Source organism: Ornithodoros turicata, chromosome 2 (assembly GCF_037126465.1).
Source record: "Ornithodoros turicata isolate Travis chromosome 2, ASM3712646v1, whole genome shotgun sequence".
Taxonomy (NCBI): Eukaryota; Metazoa; Arthropoda; class Arachnida; order Ixodida; family Argasidae; genus Ornithodoros; species Ornithodoros turicata.
Genome location: NC_088202.1, coordinates 135,019,692 through 135,040,287, shown reverse-complemented (window position 1 = coordinate 135,040,287; position 20,596 = coordinate 135,019,692). Strand labels below are relative to the sequence as shown.

Genomic DNA, 20,596 nt, shown 5'->3' with positions numbered 1-20,596 from the left:
CAATTATTTCGTTGGTACGAGTGGACTCGGCCGCTACGCTAATCGTAGGTGGCTTGGCTTCTTCTTCTACTTTACGGTCCGTCGTGACATCGTCGGTAACTTCTATTGTAGTTATCAACGGTGTTTCCCTAGTGCGTGCCTCTTGTACAGCATCCGAACTAGCTGAAGATGCAAGGGACACGTCATTGAAAGAAGGAACGATTGATTTCTCGTCGAGGGACGGTTCTACGCTAAGTGTTGTAGGACGCCCAATCTCATCGAGTATGTTCTCAGTAGTAGTGTCGAGCTCAACGAAGTTTAGGGTGGTTTTCGAAGAAGACGCTCTCGGTGTCTCGAAATCGAAGGTGTAGAAAGATGTCGTCAACGTCGCCGGTTCACTCTGACGCGACGGCGAAGGGAAGAATGTTGTTGTACTGCTTGAAATACTGGTTGTAGGAATACTACTGGAGGTAATACTAGATGTAGTGCTCGAGCTTGTCGTAGAGCTCAATGAATCAATACTACTTGTTGGGGTTATGATCGTAGATGACGCTGGCAAGTGCACTGTCTCGGCCTGTCCCATATGAGTATTTGTTGTAGTTCTTGCTACGTGAGCGTAATATCCGTTGATAAATGTACCGTAAACATCGACGGTGTATTCGGTTGTTACCCCATTGGCAACGTCTGATCTAAACGATCGCGAGACTAGTCCTGTCTTGAGGCCTCCATCGGAGGATGCTGACGAAGTTACCGTCGGGGTGATAACGTTGGAGGTGCTGCGAGCCACATGTGCGTAGAACCCATTTATGTACGTGCCGTATACATTTGTCGTGTGAACAGTTGTAGCGCCGTTATTTATCTCTGTCCTGACGACACTCGAAACATGAGTTTCGGAATTGGCAGCGGAGGTCGTGGTCGTCGGGTTTACCGTTGGTTCTTGCACTCTCGAGGACCGTCGTGCAACGTGCGCGTAGTAGCCGTTAATGTACGTGCCATACACTTCGGTTGTGTGAAGAGTAGTGACGCGACCGTTGACTTCCGTGCTGACTGTTGAAGAGACTAGACCCGTTTTTTGCGTGGCCGTCGTCGGAGCCACTGTTGGAGCGGGGTTGATTATTCTCGTGGTAGACTTTCCGAACTGTGCGTACGCATTCCCGATATAGGTGCCATAAAACTCTGAGACATGTAAGATTGTAGTGCCATCTCGAATATCTGTGCTCAAAACACTACTCGAGAGAAGTTCTGCCCCTGATGGTGGCCTGCTTGCACTTGTTGACGGCGACAAAGTCGGAAGTACGGATGTTCTAGTCGATGTCCTTGCCACTTGTGCATATAAGCTACCGACGAAAGTCCCATGGATTTCTGTTGTGTAATAAGTGACTACGTTTCCGTGCGTCTCGCTGCGAACTGCTGATGAAATTACGCCTACTGATTTCGAAGGAGTCGGCTTGAGAACTGTGTTCGGTGATGTCGGCGTCGGTTCGGTCGTGCTTGATAATATTCTCGTTGTCGTTCGAGCCACCTGGGCGTATAAATTACCGACGTACGTGCCGTATATATTTGTAATTATTTCTGTCGGAGTCCCTCCCTGAACCACGGTGTTGGTCTTGGACGAAATGAGACCCGTCGAATACTGCTTGCTTTTGGTGGTCTCCTGAGGCTGTCGTGGGAGCGTCGAAGGCGTTGGCTTGAGCACGGCTGTCTGCGTCGGTTTGATTATTTCCGACGTGGTAGACGCAACATGTGCGTAGAATCCGTTCACGAACGTTCCATAGACATGTGTCTTCCAGATTGTGGTGAGATCGTTATTTACTACTGTGTTAGACAAAGCGTTGATGAGACCAGTTTTGTACTGTGATCTTGTTGTCGAACTTGGCGTGGGGGAAATTTCCTTGGACGTCGTCTGTGCCACGTGGGCATACATCCCTTTAATGTACGTCCCATATATGTTCGTCGTGTATACGGTAGTTGTGCCATCATGTACGGCCATGTTGACTACAGACGAGACTAATCCAGTTGGCTGAGCATTTGAATGAGATTGGGTCAGAGCCTCGTATGTTGGTGGTGGCCTGGAGGTCACTTCTGGCTCCTTCCTAGTATTTGACATAATCCTGACAGCGCTAGAGACTATTTGAGCGTATGAGCCGTCGATCATTGTCCCATAAACTTCCGTAGCGTAGACTGTCGTTATACCGTTCTTAACCTCCCTGGCCTCTACAGACTGTATGAGACCAGTCGGATGCACGTCATCGTGGACAGACCTAGCGACCCTCTTCCTCAATGGTTCGCTTTCCTGTTCATCTGGTACGGACAAAAGCTTCCTCGAAGCAAATCGCGGCGAACGAAGCACAACGTCCAGACCAGTATCTTTGGGCTTCCCGAAGTTGTACGCTATGTTGGGTGCGGCGTATCTGCCGTACGTTGTACGTCCAAACGGAGTAAACGCTTTTGTTGGTTGTACGTAGCGGGCCCTGGTTGGCAAGACGACTCCCGTAAAGGTGTTTGTAATTCTCTCCAGTCTTGTGGTTACAGTGGGCGTTCCATTTTGCAAGAGCGTTGTAAAGTAAGAGAAGGTGGTGTAGAATGTGAACGGTGAAGGAGCCGCAAGAAAAGACGGGTCTGGTTTTGCTGTTCTACGAAGAACTTCGTACTGCTCTTCATTTTCGAGAGCTTGTCTATAGTATACAGATGGTTTGAAAGACGAAGAGACGAGAGGCGTTAGAGCTTGCTCTTGAGAAGAAGAAAGAAAAGAAGCCGCTGACTGGGGCAAGAAGCGACGTGGCCCTCGGCGGCCTTTTACAGAGTTTGCCAAATGGCGGAATTGAGCGAAAGTTGGCGTGCTGTCCGTTAATTGGCTCGCTGAGTCCCTACCTGAAAAATCATCATAAGCCTCGTCACATATCCGCAATTTATAATTTACTTGGATTCGGCTGTCGGCGTCAAAGCATAAGGCGAAGCGTTTGAAGAAGCGTCGCAGAAGCTGCTGCAGGGTAGCTGTAGCGGTAGCGATGAAAGCTCGAGTGCACGTTCTGTAAGTTTTAACGTTGCGTACGTTTACTTTAAAATAAAACTATATTCTTCCTGTTTTTTGGCGACTGTGTAATCAGCTTGGCCTTACCAGCAATTTGGCACGGCGTCCAGGGCAGCTGCATTGTAGCAAATGAAGTGCAGGTTATGTAAGCATGAAAATCAAATCGTGATCTCTTAAACGAAAGCAGCTTGCTGTATGCACAGAGATGACAAAATAAAAGCGGAACCTCCAAAGTTAGTGCAGCCAATTTAGCATTGTGTACCTGCTAATCCTTATATGTGGCAGTCTAAAGATGAGTTTGCAAGAAGCATTGCTACAAGAAAATCAAAGCAACAAACTGGCTCTTTTTTGCAAGGAGGGGACTCAGGCACGAAATGCTTGAACAGGGCCTCCCTGAGAGCGTGCTATTTGGCTGTGTTCACTTGTGGTTGCAATGCAGTACTTTGATATAAGTAAATTGTGCACGCTGGCTCTGGGTCAAGAGTAGCTATAGAGTACTTGGAAGAAATGTTTCCTGACGGCTATGCTGACTGGACTGATGAGCTCTTTCGAAGTGTGACGATATACTGATCTCATACGGGGGAAAGTCTTGCCAGAACCACCAGGATCCACAGACAGCTGTCTTCCGTGTGCAGACACGACGATCTGAAGTATGACAGCTATTCAGCTGGCACATGTGCTCCCACCATTTGCTTGTATCTCACGCTGCGTAATGTCGTGGCCCGTTGCGATGCAGGTAGCAAATTGCTGTGTGTGTTTTCGTCAGCCATTACTTCAGGTGAAGACTCTTGTAGCGTTGTGGTAGGCGAGTATAACTGCGTTCCCTTTCTTGGATTCAGGAAAGTTTCCGTACTTTTGTATGTAACGCATTGGAACATGAAACGCTACTCACCCGCACAAGGGTCGGCTTTAATATTGTGTATATCCCATTGTTCTTCGTTTGAGAAGGACATAGCAAGAACTTTTGTGACATTCCTTTTTTTGATGAATTTCAAACACGGGTTGAGATTATGTTAGGACAGTAAAAGAAACAGGTTTAGTTACGTTCGTGAGTGGTCCCACGCTGCTATCGTATAACACATTGATCCAAACCCTAGCATGCACAACATTACACACATTAATCTTGCAAACACACAGATAGGAACAGCGAAACAGCACGCCATGGACAGACAGGACACACTACACGCTAAAGCATTAGTACACATTAGAGCGTCAGAGAAAGGCCTCCAGAAAAAAAGACACACCTGATACACAACACAGAGGAACTAACACAAAAGAGCACCACAGGGCACAGGCTATCGATCTGAAGTCGGTGCGTGTGGATTAGCGAAGCGAGAGGAAGCGGCCGAGCGGGTTTTAGTGGATTAATCAACAAGGAGCGGAAACACATAGGCTTCGTTTACCGTTGCTCGGGATGCCTTCCCTAGCGGGGGCCTGGGCGTCACCATCTACAAGAGACACGTCGCGTTCTGCTCTGGAGAGGGGGAGATGCAGTCGAACGTCTTCGGGGTTTGCTTGCTCGGCATCTGGTGAAAGACGGCTGCCGTCCACGAGGTTAGTGTCATCGCTTGCTTCACGTCTTACTCGTACAATCTGCTGCTGAACTTGTAGATCTTCCAGTGTCACGTCTTGAGTCCTTCCTGGTCGTGGTTCAGCTCGAGTTGGCAACACGAGGCCTGAAACCACGTCTGTGTACGTTTCGTATCTCGTAGACACGACGGGACGTCCGCCTTCTAGGAGCGTCGTGAAGTAAGTGTACGTCGTGTAGTAGGTCGTCGGGGTGGGATGGATGTCGCCGTGCGGGGCGGCAGTTCTTGTCACCACAACCGGCGGTGCCGTTTGCCGACGGCTTTCAATGAATGTTCTCCTGCTGTGGTCGACGGGGCACGTTCGGCATAATTCTCCAAGGACCGTGTTTGTGACGGTCTCTTTTCTGGTGTTCACGATGGCAGAGCCGTCTACATATCTTGTGGTGAAATAGGTATATGTCGTATGATACGTCCTGTAGGGCCCAGTTTGTGTAGGTCTTACACGCTGGTGCACTTCTGGTGTGGCATTCTCAGTTATGGTTACTGTTGCGACGTTAGTTACAGTCTCGTAGCGCGTGTTGACTTCTGGGCGGCCGTTGATGTACCGTGTGGTGTAGTACGTATAAGTTGTGTACGCTGTATGATAAGGCCCTTGTTCGTGCCTTGTAGGATATATAGGTCGGTGGATTTCGGTTGGTCTAATTCGGTCGCGTTCGGTTACCGTTATCGTAACGTAGTCGGTCACTGTATGATAACGAGTGGAAACAGATGGGCGACCTTGGATGAATCGTGTTGTGAAGTAGGTGTACGTAGTGTAGACAGTGTCCCGGATTGGTGTAGGATGTATGACGACCGGCCTGTACGTATCAGTCGGCCGAATGCGTTGATCAACTCCCTGCTGTGTCACTGTGACGGTGACGTAATTGGTAAGTGTCTCATACCGCGTTGATACAATTGGACGTCCTTGGATGATTTTCGTCGTGAAGTAGGTGTACGTCGTGTACACAGTATCTCTCGCACGTGAAGGATGAATGATAACTGGCCGGTACGGCTCTGTTGGTCGTATCCGCTGGTCAACAGGATGCTCGGTCACTGTGACGGTTACGTAGTTTGTCACAGTTTCATAGCGTGTCGAAATAATTGGACGTCCTTCTATAAACTTCGTTGTGAAGTAGGTGAAAGTTGTGTATTGCGGGTCATGCCTGCAGTTTCGGCATCCTTGTACCGGGACTTGTGTGTGACGATTGCGTTCGTAGACAGTTTGTCCAGGAGTGACGGTAACGTACCTTGTGACGGTGTGGTACCTCGTTGAGGTAACAGGTCTTCCCTGACGGAACTCGGTTATGTAGTCTGTGTAAGTGGTGTAAATGGTCTCGGTGTCGTGACGACAGTTGACACACCCGCCTTGATGTGAAGGGAATATGCGAACCGGCTCTGTGCGATGACCGTGTTCATGGAACACGGTACGTGTTGGCCTAATCGTGTGATCGGGATAGACCACCGATGACCTGATGTCAAGGCTGCTGTCCACAACTGTGTTTCCATCAGGCTTCAAATAAGTTGTGAAGTACGTGTAAGTTGTATAATACGTGACGGGTGTGGCGATGACATCTCCACCTCTTGCTTCTGCTGGATGTAAGTTGTCTTCACCAGCGTTTCGCTTGTTGCGAATAACGATCTGCGGTGCGCCAAGAGGGGCCGTTGCTGAGTAGCTCACGGTTGAAGTCGTGCCAGACTCTGAAGTAGGTGTCGGTGTCATGACGTTGGAGACTACTTCTGTCCTACTGGACAGAACAGTGCTGTCGCCCCTGTAGAAAGTGGTGTAGTAGGTGTACGTGGTGTATTTAGTTACGGGGACGTTGTTCAGGAGTTTCCTCAAGTCCAGCCCAGAAGGCAGGGACCCAAATAACGCAGGCGTCTCGGAAGAAGACGGTGACCTAGTATGTTCTGTTTGCTTCGCTGTTTCGCTGACAGGCTTGACAACATCATGCGGAGTCATGGTAACATAATTTGTTACAACTTGTTCTCTACGTGAGACTGATGGCGTTCCGTTGTCATTCAGCGTCGTGAAGAATGTATAGGTTGTATAGAAGGTTTTTACGGACGGAGCAAGTTCGGGTGTATTGGTTTCCGCGGTTGGAGCTGCCCCTCCAAGTGTGGAGACGACAGGCGTACCGTCCCTGAAGAAGGTTGTGTAGTAGGAGGGCTGAGAAGATGTCGCCGTAGGTTTTATCCTTGGCACAACCTGTTCAGTCGGTTCAGGCGTCGCTCCAAGTGTTACTGTGATGGGAGACGTCCTTACCAAGAAGGACACGCGAGGTGTTCCATTCCTGTACACAGTAACAGGAGAGAGGAGTGTGGTAAAAGTTGTTATCACCTGAACTGGCGGTGTCGAGGAAACTGATTCGGTCTTCGGGTATTTAGTGACGACGTTCGTCTTGACACTTTCCCTGCTCTTCACTGACTTCGAACCGCCGCGGAACAGAGTCGTGAAGTACGTGTACGTTGTATAGTACGTCGACACAACCGGTGTTGTGATGATCTCTGATGTGTACGGAATCGTCTTCACTTTTGAAGTTACGTGAGTTCTGTTTCGCACGGTTGTGCTCCCTCCGCGCACCAGAGTGGTGTAGTAGGTGTACGTTGTGTAGTAGGTTGACAGCATCATGGTGGGCGTTGCAGACACTTCGGTGGACGGCGTGTCAGTTGCTTCTTCATTAGTAGGAGCGAGCGTAGACCCGCTCCTCATTGTGTTAGAGAGGATCTCCTCTCTCGTTGTAACGGTAGGCGTGCCGTCACTCAAGAAAGTAGTGTAGTAAGTATATGTCGTATAAAATGTTGTGACGGGCTCAGCTGTAGACGGAGCCACTTCTAACGACGCTTGTGACGACGTACTTGGCTCTGCTCTGCGGACATCGTTCTCGACATTGGACACAGTTTCAAGGTTGCTCACAACAGTCGATGTCCCGTCTTTGAACAGCGTTGTCCAATAAGTGTACGTTGTGAAGTACGTTGTTGGATGCAAATGTGGCGTTTCCAAAGAAGATGTCAAAGGCACTTGTGTTTCAGGAGTTTTCTCGTGCTCAGATTTACTCTCGCCATGAGTTACAACATTTGACACGACTTCTTCTCTCGTAGAAACCACGTCGCTGCCGTCGAGCTTTATGGTAGAGTAGTAGGTGAATGTGGTAAAATACGTAGTTGGCATGCCTGTCGCCGGCGATGGTTCCAACAGAGGAGGCAATGGATTATCGGATGATTTCACCATTTCTGATGATATTTCGTTGCTGAATGAATCACGTGAAACGACCAACGAGGACGTGTCAGCATCTTCAGCAGCTGTTGGAACCGGAGTCTCTGTTCCTGCTGCTGGGGTTGGACTTATTTCAATGAGAAGGTGATCTTGTACAGCTGTTTCTTTGTCCTGTACTTTGTTCTTCAAGTTTTCATCGCTGTTTTCAAATACGTCAGACGACGTCGTCGCAACTTTATTATCAGCCCCTGTGCTTGTATCCTTCGTTCCAGTGACGAGAGGCGTAGTCGTACTATAGTCAGTTACAGGAAATGATGTAGCTGACGGTAACTCGCTGGACAAAGCTTCACTTGTTTCGGTGACTCCGTCGTTAAGCATGGAATCATCAGTAACATCAGCCGGTCTCTGATCATCGATCCCGGGGAGGAGGAACCCTTCGGTGAGAACTTTCAAGCCGTCTCCATTTGTGACTTCGTCGAATGATTTGTCTTGGTCGAAGCCAGGAAGTATGAAACCCATTGTGATGATACGATGACCGTCAGACTTAGTAGGTGCGATATCGAAAGTTTCCTCGCTCGATGGAGTGGAGCCCGGTAGAATGAAACCATCCGTCAGGAGTTGGATGGTTGATGACTCGGATGTGACTGATGGTTCTACGTTAGGCACCAGTGTTGACAGAAACAATCCATCTGACAGGGCAACGACAGAGGGTTGCTCCTGTCCGGACAGTGCCGTTTCGTGACTTTCTTCTACAGACCGTGACTCATTTATCAGCGGTATCTCAAAGTTTGACGTGATACTGTAGACATCCAAGTTTTCGTCCTGGTCCTCTGGGGGGCTGGTTGTCGTTTCTACTTGTTGTTCGGTAACGTCTTCAGTCACCCCCTCGGTGCTTGGTTCTGTAACAGGCGCGTTTTTGCGTCCTTCAATCTGAATATCAATCGGCGACACAAGGCCTGGTGACGTTGCAGGTGTTTCTGTCGTAGAAGGTATTTCGGTTTCTAGGGGACCGCTGTATATGCTTGATGTGCTTCTTATGACATGAGCGTACCTGCCGCTTATTACGGTACCAATGATAAGCGTTGTCCATTCTGTGGTTAGGTCACCATTAACGTCTGTACCTGACGTGGAGCTTACTAAGCCTGTTTTGTGTGTCTTCTTGCGTTTCAATGTTGGCGTTGCTTTTACAGTCTCAGATTGCTTGGCTGCTGCTGACGACTGAGCAGCTTCATGCGCGAACTTTTCTGTTGGTGTACTACTCGTAAGGTCCTGACTATCAGCTGGAGGTGATTCAGTAGAAGTCTCCCGTGTATCATCGGACGCATTTTCCAATTTTGGTGACACTACTTCACTCGAATAAAGTTCTGTTGGTTTGACGACTGACGTGCTTTCAATGGTAGGTGAGGTCACGAAATTAGACGCCAAATCGTAGTCTCCACTGTAGTCGAAAATTGGAGTGTCTAACACAGCGTAATCTTCATCTTCAACCTTAGGTCCCCTAGACCTCGCTGCCATAGCAACTGTCACTGTGGACATCGTGCTTTGCATTTCAACGCCACCCTTGAACGTCGATGTGAGCATTGACATTTTAGAAATGAATTCTCGCGTAGCAGTGCCGAAAGGTATATCCCTACTTTCGGAAGAGGACGACAAGTTTTCGTCCAAATTTTGTGTTGGAATATTAAATGGATTGTAGACGTTCTGTGGTTGTGAAAACTTGGTCTGTCCAAAGTCGTACGAGAGGCCTGTCGCTGCAGGCTGAAACACGACTTCGGTTCCAGAAATCGAAGTGGTAAAGTCAACGAAACCGAAGAGAGTGACTCTTGTCCTGCTGCCTTTTGACGTGTCATGACGGTTGCCTTCTCCGTCGAAGGCGTATTCCGCTTCAGTTGCAAACAGATCGCCAACGTCGTCGTCATCAGCCTCGTTAGAGTTCGAGCCAACGGTCCTCGTTGCCCGAATATCTTTGAGAGAGGGGCTGTGTGTAAGCAAATCAGGATGGAATGGAAAGGGCGGCACCTGGTGAACAGGTCTTCTCATCATGACCATAACGACAGACTCTTCAGTAGATGTGCTCTGATCATCAGCTGGTATACTCTGATGATCAATGACGTCGAGGAAGTCATCGGCTGTCTTTGACGGGCTGCCCTCTGGAGAGGTCGTGTAGAGGCCCAGATGTTGCGGTAGGAAGAATTTGTCTGTTATGATAGTCATTCCGTCCACATTTGTTAGTTTACGTCCTGAGGCTGTTGGTTCGAACTTTCTTCCGTGCCTGTACAAAGTTGGCGTGTGTTTGAGAGTTTTGCTTGAAGTGAGGGCTTCGTACGTTGCGGTTTTCACAGGAGTGTCCAAGGTCACCGTCATGGTACTAGCTGTCGCAGTCGGTGACGCCGATATTCCTTCAATTGAGAGCGGTTCAGACCCTTCGATGAACATTCCCGTCATAGCACTACCGCCTCCGTCACTTCCAGACGCGAACAGCAGCGATTCCGACTGAGGAGGCTCTGTTGGTTGAATGTTCGTGACGGTGCGTGTTGGAAGTATGACACCAACGTTATGCGATATATCGACAACGACACCTTTCTGATTTCCTGACCTGATGTCAAAGTGCTCACTCTTGTCGGACTCCGCGAGCGCAGGGGTCGCCTCGACGCCAACTTGTCTGTTGCCGAAGAAGAACATGTAGGTCTTCTCACTGTCCCCATCGTTCTTGACGTAAGTTCCTGTGAACACCTTGTACGTCGTCTGGTCGTGTCCCGCACCTTGCACCAGTGACCCTTCAGTGCCTGTCACAGTTATTACCGGAACATCTGGGTTGGAATCTGGCAATTTCCCAATTTGGCCGGTCCTGATGTTCAAGCCGACTACAGTGGTCAACTTTTCTCTCTCGGTGTTGCTGGGCTTAATCTCAGTATTGAGCGACGAAGCCAATTCGTTCACTGCAGTCTGAAATACCTTTCCAGAACTCAGTGAGCCGAAACTTTCGAACCCGTGAGTGGTCTCTTGGTGCACTGCGTCAGCCAGGACTTCGTTAAGTGACACTGCGGGATCCAGGACGCTGGAGTGGCTTTCAAGAACTTGCGTGTACGTGCCGCGCACGTATTCCCGGCGTACTTCAGTCGTGTACAAGGTCGTGCGGTCACCATTGACTTCAGAGCCGGTTAGGGTTGTTAGAAGACCCGTGGGATGAACGACAGAGTCATCGTAGGACTCCGTTTGACTTTCGGCTGGAACTTCTCTTCCCACGGTGAACGTCATAAGGCCGGAGTGTCTCGCCCCTCTCCGTCGGTCTGGTTACAGAAACATCACAGCACGGGTCATTTTTTTTAGCCTGTGCTCTCATAAGTCACGCTCCTAAAATCCACTATGAAAATGTCACCTCTCCACTTCGCATGCACCAGCGCGTTACTTATCGTCACATGACTACGATGATTGTTCTGGGCATCACGAGGTTGGTTTTATGGTATGCGCAAGAAGCTAAAGAAAACTACTATTCGTGAGAGACGAGGTCAATGGGGGATGAAGTTTCTTTCTATTATTAAACAGCAGGAATAACACAAGCGTCTTCCTAAATTTATTTATGAATGTTTGTTATTAATTTATTTGTTTTCATTCATGGCATTCGTTTTCTTAGTTAATTAGTTTTCTTTACCTCCAATTTATGCGAAGGATCAGCCTTCGTTCGCAGTCTAGCGAATACTCTAGTGCTGCTGCCGGGCGATAATATCTGTTTCAACTCCTGGGGATTAGCAGCTTGCGATCTCGCAAGAATCCTGAGATTATGGAATACGGAAGACGCGTTCGCCCATGGAAGCTGTACCACTTATAGGGCGCACACGTTATATAAAGATTAAAGGCAAATAATTCAGTAGAATGAATTGACGGGTGTTTAAGAAATAATTAGAAGAAACGAATAAAGGGTACGTTCCAGGCTCCGCAGTTTTAATTTACCCACTGAGCCGTCGATGACGACTTCAAATTGTTACATTAAAACTTCGCAATATCTGCCCAGGAGGAGGCTTAGTCAAGTGGGAAAACAATGAACACCTGGTTCACACGGATAGTAGTTTCCACGTTAGGTTCTAAGATTTGAGACAGACACTATACCTATTTGAATGAAGGGAGATATTTCACATCTTATCCATACAAAAGAGAAAAAAAAATGAAAATGTGTTTGGGGCACACGAAACGTTCGATGTTACTGTTGAATCACTCCGACAACCTCAGGGTTACGAAGTTATTGAGGCCATTCATGGATGTGACATGCACTAGTGTTTCCTTGGTGCTTTCTGAAGTAGTTGGTCACTGAAGTCGTTTAACTACATAGCCAATGTAAGACACAGTACGTTTGCTAAGCTGGAAAGAGAGAACATGCTCCCTACCTGATCGACGCCTTCGTTCCATCGCCATGAGGTCTTGCAGTGATCCATCGTTGGGACATTTGTAAGCTTTCCCTTTCGCTTCGTCTAAGATGGAACAGAAACTATATATTAGGGAACTTGTCGGAGAGGCATCAGCTATACTTAATGTCGAACCACGTTCATGATCTAAGATTTCCAGGTTCTCTGTCAATCAATCAATCAATATTTTTTATTGGTACAGGTGTTTCAACCAAACCAAACAATACTGTGCCACCCTAACCCGGTACGTGCAAGGCGACGCTTTTCTTTCCGCCACATTGGTGACGTCACCAGAACACTCGCAGTGACGAGCATGACGCGCACAGGTTTTTCACGGAGGAATTTCATTCGGAGCACAACAACAACAACAAGACACATGATGACGATGATGATGGTGATGATCACGTGCGTTTCGGTAGTTTTTGAACATGACCAGAGTTCCACTTTCATAGAAGTGCATAGTGAACTGGACATATTGTGAGGCCAATCATGAATATGAAAGCAACGAAACACACACAGGAGTTGTCTTAGCGTTGTCACAATGTTTCGATGACACCAAATCTTATCATACTTCCGAAAGGCAATGCGGGTGCATAAAATGAGAAGCGTCATTTGTAAGTCCCGATCTGCTACCATGATCGTTTTTCAAAATATTTTGGCATTGTAGATTATGCAAAAGCACCGTTACACAACTCAACTTCTATAAACATTGTAAGCTCAGCTTTAGGTATCACTTCCGGAACACGCGTCTTTTCTTTGGAGCAAATAACCTTAATTATATAATGTTCGTGGAAGCACATAGTAGGCTAAATCGTTAAGCAAGATTGGCTCACTAATTTTGTGACACACCTAATCAGTACAAATCAACACACACAAAAAAAAAAAGAGCCGCCATCGTAGACAAATGCGTCCCTACGCCATCTTCTTCTTATAATATTGGTAGCATCCAGTTTACATTAAGTGCGCTATAAGAGTGCTTATTGCCACCGTTTCGCAGTATTTTAATACGTGCGTCATAATAGCAAAAGCAAAGGCTCCTCTGGAGCAGCGACACATGATGTCCTCACCTTCGTCCGAGCCGTCGAGGCAGTCTCTGACGCCATCGCCCACTTTTGTGGCATCGATACAGCGTGGGAAACCGCATCTACAGCGGTGCTGATCGCTCTGGCATGCTGCACACAGGTAGAAATGATATAGCGCGTCGCATACTCGTAGTTGATGTAACAGTTCGGATAACTGATATTGATCCATCGAGAATATGACAACAAATACAGAGGACACGAGAAAACGACTAGCGATTAAAATATCCTGCATTTTCTCGCGTCCCGTGTGATCGTTGTCGTTTTCTTGGAGCGCGTACTCATTAACGCCTCTGTGATTGGAAACACCAAGTGACAAACAAGGAGGGAAAGAAAGACCAAGAAGGTGTGTATTTTATCTCTTTCTCTCTCTATTTCATTCAATAGTAAAGCACAGGTCATGTCTCGCAAACCACTTACACTTTGGTTCTGGTGCGGTTAAAATTACTACAACGAACCCTATGGTCGCATCCCTACGTCGACATGAGACATATCACATGCCGGAGGGACAGAAAAACCAAAAACTAAATTTCCTCTCGTCCTTAAAGCCAGCCGAACAGGAACTCAGACAGCGGCCGGAAATACAACGCTTATTTGCTCAGAACGACATTCGCACAGCAAATATTCCTTATCGCATTCGGGTCGATTGCCCTGCATCGTGTCCACAAACCTCGCTCATTGTGGCAAGAGATTTAGAGGGTCGTCTCGAGTATCAACACACACATACACACACATCATGCGATGAACACTCCTATCTCATCTAACATCGCCGTGTATATAAAGTGCGGACATGGTCTCAACCAAATATGCACGCGCGAGAGTGGGAACTATGTCAAGACTCTCTCGGGGCTCCATTAGTGACCTTATTCCGAGCTCAAGAGTTGACTCTGTATCATCGTTTTTCCTCTCGGTCTCTCTCAATATGAAGCATAAAAATAACGGCTGCTGACTCTTCAGAATGACCCACGCGGAGACTGCCTACAAAATGGGTCAGTCACGTTCCGAGTCTTTCTCTGGCAATCGCCGGTTAGGAATGCAAGGGATGCATTCTTGTGTCCAAGCGATGAAGCCAAGGGGGTTCTGGCTCATTTACGTTCGTCGATGTCCGAGTGGTGGTTTGGATAGCGGGGATGACAGTATTTTATGCTACGTGCGCCGCTCGCGCCGTTAGAGGAATGGGATCTGGAACGTAAACGCATTGTGGAAGTACTGTTGTATAGGATGAGATGGCCTGCCGAGATGGCTGGATTGCACATTAAACGATTTGTTCTCAACGCTTGTAGCGCTATATTGCAAACGGTTGCACTCCCTGCATGAGGTTTGGTCGAGTTTACGTGCATGTATAAATTATAGAGGCACATGGAAAGACATCTAATGCAAATACGCCCTACAGGGGACATGCTTGAACAGACTGCAGAGGTACTTACATAGCCGTTGATTTGGTAACGGGTGTATTAGTAACATGTTGATAGGTTTTGATTTTGTCGTTCGCGACGCAGAGATCGTTACCCATAACGATCTTTCTTTATCCGTAACGATCCATCTGCATAACGATTTCTCCAAAAACTAATCTTGGTTAGTTTTTGTATGTGCCGGTGTGTACGTAGCAAGAGTACGAGACTGGTTAAACGAGAAAAAGCAAAAGTCGGGTTTGCAATGCACTCAACGATCAACGATCAATGTACTCATCAATGGTGAATTGCTCGGATATCGCTGCGTTATTTTTAGTTCATAAAGGCAAGTAAATTGTTATAACGGCTACACAACTCATTCAGTGGTCCATTAATCAGCTCTAAAGCTAACCCTTTGTTTTACTTCGGCCGAATGTATCTTCCGATCGTCATCGAGTGCGAACCCTAACGCAGGCGTTTGGTTGATCACACACGAGATGACTGTACCTCTGCTTCATTTCATTTTCACACTTTTGAGCACTTCTATCTGTTCCTAAAACCCTACGAAATTTCGAGATGACGTTCAGGAAACAAGATTGCCGAAGAATGAGAAAGGAAATGTGTTGTCCTTCTGTTACATAAAGGCTCTTCGCACCCAAAATGAAAGTTTTGAAAGTCATAATGCTGCGACTGCAATTTGGCAGGCCAAACTCACTTTCGTCAGATCCATCTGGACAGTCTTCCCAACCGTCTTGTACTCGTCGTTCGGGAATGCAGAAATAGCTGCTGCGACACTGGAACTCGCCCGTGTAGCACGCTGTAAAATACAAAATGAAGAAATGTCGGTCTCAGTTAACACGTTTCTTCAACTATCTTTGCGACATGTTGTTATGCATAGCACCATAGAGAACAAGCAAAAACATGTGGGTTCCCCCCCACTGCTTTGTCTATTTTTTCTCCTTCTCCTTCTTCTCTAAGCCGGCGCGCCGTCTGCAATTTGAGAGTTACTGCCGTGGAAAGAGTCCGACAAGAAAGTTCTTGCGTCATGCTCAGGGAATCGACGTAAATCGGGAAACGCTCGTAAATCCAGACGTGGGTTTCTGTTATGGACCTACAGCGACAGAGAAACTCCACGCACATCTAATTAAGACTGGAACGTGTTGAATCGAACTGAATTGAATTGAAAAAGAAAACTCAGAGATGACGATGACGACTGAAACGTAGAAAGCGTGTGCCGCAATAACATGTGTTGTACTTTGAAGATTAATGATCGTCTACCCACTTTGTATAGCTCCTGACCTAAATATAGGGGACACTGTATTAAACGATATGTTCCCGCTAAAATTCGACCGATATTTACTACATCACATTTATAAAGCAACGTGACAAGTCTCGTCAAGATGCTGCATTATGCCACCGAATGCGCCTCGATGTGGACTTTGCAGCTCAGTGGCGTTACCGCTTGAGACAAGTTGACTCTCCCACCTGCTGCCGCTGTGGTGCTCTTGGGGATCTGGAGCATATCCTTCTTCATTGCCCCCACTACCAACCTTCCCGAACCGCACTCTCCGAGTCTCTTCGTCAGCTGGACTCTCGCCCCTTCTCCCTATCGAAATTGCTTGGTCCCTGGCCCAATCCAGCCCAGCAACGCTCTGCGCTCAAAGCTCTTTTGACATTTCTGGACACCGTCGGACTTGTGAATCGTTGTGATGTCGATCGTTATTGTGAAGGGGCTCGATATTTTATTCCCCCCATTCCCACCAGCAACGGGGTAGAGTATCGCCCCTAGCGATGAACCTCCCCACTCTCCAAAGTCAAAATAAAGTTGTTGTTGTCGTTTGGAAAGTTGTCAGCGGTGACGCTCGCGTCTGTGACGCATTTATCGCTCTAGGACATCATACTCAGGGCATGCAATGTTTGAAAGAGCACACTCATTTCTGATGTGCCTAGGAAGGCGTGCTCTGACTTTCAAGGTGGTACGTCAGTAATAAACTGAACGACTCAACGTATAAAGCTTCGGAATTTATGGGTCAGCCTCACGAGTGCTTAGCCGAAGCCAATTGTAATGGGGCCATCGGCTGGCTTTAGTTCGCTTACATTGGTTCGATTTTCTTTACACGCTGTTTGGAGCATTGGGTTTGCTCAAATTTTAGATATAGCACGCCTTGATATGCGAGACGCCTTATACTCCATTAAAGCAAGATGTTCTGCACGCATGTACAACGATGTCATACACGACGTCAATATGTTTCAGTAGAATGCCCTTTGATGTTGGTCTGGAGTATAGGGCTACGTCGTGTCCGCCACTGCTGTCAAAATCGTGGTACGTCGGAAAGCATGATCTACAAATAGAGATACTGGGAAATACTCGTTATATGTCTTATACAAGCTGCATTCGCGACACACACCGTTCTGCAAGAGACAAGAAACAACTACGCGCTGGTGCCATTCTTGCAGACATTCCAGAATGTGCGGGAGTGTCGCTTACGAGACAATATTGAGTCAGTGACGACTTATTCGTGTCAGTGGGACCTTTCATGCTCAGCAGAAATGATATAGAGTGTATTTGACGAGTTCTCCACATACCACATGCAATGTGCGTCACGACGTTCTAAGAAATGAGAGCATGCGGAGATCCACAAGTAAGAGAGAGTTTCAGAGCAGAAACAAGAGAAGCTAAGTCGTACTAATCCCTTACTCGTTAGTAGAAGACTGCGGGAATATTGCCTCCTGCTTTAGTAATGAGATTTTGTCAGAATCTTAGTTTCTCCCCCCGCTGTGCATCCATGCAAAATGTCGGTATCGGTATGTTCTCGAGCTCTTGTTGGGAAGACGACCGCGTTTGTAATCGACTGCGGAGCAGCAGTACAGACCAGCTCCCGTGGCATAGTGGTTAAGATGATCCCTTGCCACGCCGAGACTGGGAGGTGACACGGGTTCGAATCCTGTCACCGGATGTGCTGTCTGAGGTTTTCCCTGGGTTTTCCGAAGATTTTCCAGACGAATGTCGGCACAGTTCCCCTGAAGCCGGCCCAGGACGCATACTAACCCCCCTGTCCCCCACTCCTTCCTGCTGTCCTCTCTCCATCTGTCCACGTCTGTACGCCGCTCATAGCCACAGTTGCTTCGCGGTGCTAATACGGAATAATAATAAAAAGCAGCAGTAGAAACTATCGCTATAAAACTATATAGTCGCGTTCAACTTATGAACGCAAAGAAATCTACCCCGTTAACTACACACGCCGCTGGAGGTGAGGATGATGGGTTACATTATCCGGCGCAGGGAGAGAGCGTGACCTCTCTGCGTCCAGCCATCCCATCTGCGGGCGCAGTAATATTTTGAGAGCTGACGGACTAGATTTTGTTTTCCACCTTAAGTTCAACACGACTATAGTGGCTAGCACTTTTCTCTGGCTGTAGGGTACCTTACAGCTCAACACCGTTCGCGAAAACGCAGTGAAGATTTTACGTAAGTTACCCGCGCCATCCGTTACTGACACAAAGGATAACTGTGGTGGCTTTGTTATTACGCAATAGGAAGGACACATCGCCATAAACACCTTGCAAGGTGGCTAAGGCAACATGTGCTTGTAGACCAGTAATCAGAGCTTCATGCTTCCAGCCTCACGCTTTCTTTGTTTGCGCAAATGCGTACAATGAACGTCTGGAATAATTCGAGCCTTAAAAAAAATTAGCTGTCTACCCGCTGATGCAACGTAGAGTATGCGATAACAATCGTTGAAGTTATACGAAACTGCGAGGATAATTTTCAATTGCGCGTAATGGTTTGCAGGTATGAGGAAAATGTAAGAGCACAACTGCAATAAGGATAACGCGCTGGTGTTTGTCGTGGAGAAACACTTTTTTGGTTGCGCCACGAGTACCTTAACTGGCGCACGTAAACATCCCGCAACGCATAGTTGCACGACGTGAAAGTCAACCAACCGCGAGCACGCAGTCTGTGAAAGGAGCAAACGTGAAAGGAGCGCGCACGAGAGAGGCCTCTGGTCTGCGCACCCTCTAGAAACCCTCCACTCCATCAAAGAGCGTGTGAGCGAACGAAGGGCGTAGACGTTCGAAGCCCCGATAGGAGGCCGATCACATGACTCGTGACGTAGCTTGACGCGACGCAGGCGCCGTAGCTGTAGTGGTAGCAAACGAATTTTTGGTGGCCAATGAAGGCAGCTGCTCCCTATGCGGACCCGATGCCACACAGATTGTGCTGACGTCGAGCGACGAGATCAAGTCGGGCTGATGGTTGCCATCTAATGGCGATTTTGCAAGTTTGATTGCACAGCGAAAATATTGCACGTCGTGACTCATGATATAGAACGGCTTGATGAATAAAAAAAGGGCTTCAACCACATATTGTTTTTTAAGAATGGGGAAAATGTGTTTCGTCTTTTTTTTTTTTTTTGCATGTTAAATATATCACTTCCTCGCTCCTTTTCGATTAGCCATAAAACGTCCCAGAGAGACAAGGAGTGGCACTTTCCGTGCGAACCAACGCCCAGTTCAGGAAGGGTATACTGCGAGTATGCCAGAGGGGACATATCAGGAACACGTTGCGTGCGACAACGGGCACAATTCAAGTGCGTCTAGTCTGATTAGTGACTGATTGGGAAATCACGTGTCCGACCTTCATATTGAATGCAGATTTCCGCGACGTTTAGTCACGCGTAATCGACTTGGTGCAGTTACGACACTTCGTTTAAATACTCACCTTCACCTTAATTACGTAAGTTAACGGTGTGACTCGACGTGGCGTTGACATTATGATATCGAGCGTCATTTTTCATATGGACGTATTAGCGTATCAGCAAAGCGGTGCCTTTACGTGCTATTTCATCATCTGGAGTTCATAGAGGACAGCACCTTGTGCTACATGGATGTTGTTTGCTCTACATTATAGCGTAAGGACGCGGGGCGTAAAATAATCCTATCGGCGTGCATGCTTTCCGTACCCCGGTTGTTGCCCATTGCATGACAAAGAATAAAACGAAGCTTAACAGTCAGTCTATTAGTATTCGTGTAAGCGGAGATATTCAGCTGCTGGATTACGCTCGTTAGATGCAAACAATTTGATTGTCATATAGAAAAACACCGGATTATTTTTCGGAAGACTGCGTTCTGGATGACTCTTCAGCTCCGCATTTCTCCTACCAGATTCTCTCTCTCTTTCTGTTTCTTTTTTTTTTCATTTACCGTATTTTCCGGTGTATAACGCACACCACTAAAAACGGGCCGCATTTCAAAAAAATTCCATGTATAACGCGCACCGTTGCATAACGCGCACCACAATGTCGCTACAAGCTTCTGTACTGCCACCACCATACGCAATAAACCAAGGCGGTGTATAATTTATGCATATGCTTTATTTGAAACATATTCAGTTTCGCGTCCCTTCTCAATCACGCCAGCCTTCTAAAGACGATTTCAGGATTATTGACTGCTCAGTAGCATCCTTAAGCAGCATCATTGATTTTTATTAAGTCCAGCGCCCTTTCGTCGGCTTTGTCAGCTTACCCTAAGAGATTTGGGAGAAACTCACAGCACACCCTGGAAGAGGCTAGAATTTGTACGACACCGACCAGAAAAGGAACTCGGTCGGAAAATATTTCCTTGTATAACGCGCACCGTTAAATAACGCGCAGCACCTCTTCAGAGCACTTTTTTTACTGTATAACGCGCGTAAACTTGGGGAAGGGGGAAATTACAGGTTCTAGACAGAAAATTATACTACCCATTTTACACCTCTGACACTGAAATCTGTTCCTCTGCACCGCAAAAATGTTCCTGAACTTAGCAGAAACTTCCGTGTATCTAGTCCCCAAAGAGACTAATGTTTGTGACAACGCAAATAGTCCTGAAAAGGATTAAAATTTCTCATTTCTTTCTTGGAGCGTACATTCAGAAAATTTATTTACATGTAGC

The 20,596-nt window shown here is 47.3% G+C and overlaps 1 protein-coding gene across 2 annotated transcripts in view; it reads right to left on the bottom strand.

Annotated features, from left to right (window-relative positions):
• LOC135386171 (mucin-2-like) overlaps positions 1-20,596 on the bottom strand; it is a 141,663-nt gene that overhangs the window by 19,567 nt on the left and 101,500 nt on the right. For both annotated transcript variants that reach the window (XM_064615938.1, XM_064615937.1), the window contains exons 3-6: positions 15,378-15,479; positions 13,260-13,364; positions 12,175-12,258; positions 4,414-11,082 (exon numbers count right to left, since the gene is read on the bottom strand). In XM_064615938.1, the coding sequence (XP_064472008.1) occupies positions 4,414-11,082; positions 12,175-12,258; positions 13,260-13,364; positions 15,378-15,479 (6,960 nt within the window). The remainder of the gene's footprint in view (positions 1-4,413; positions 11,083-12,174; positions 12,259-13,259; positions 13,365-15,377; positions 15,480-20,596) is intronic.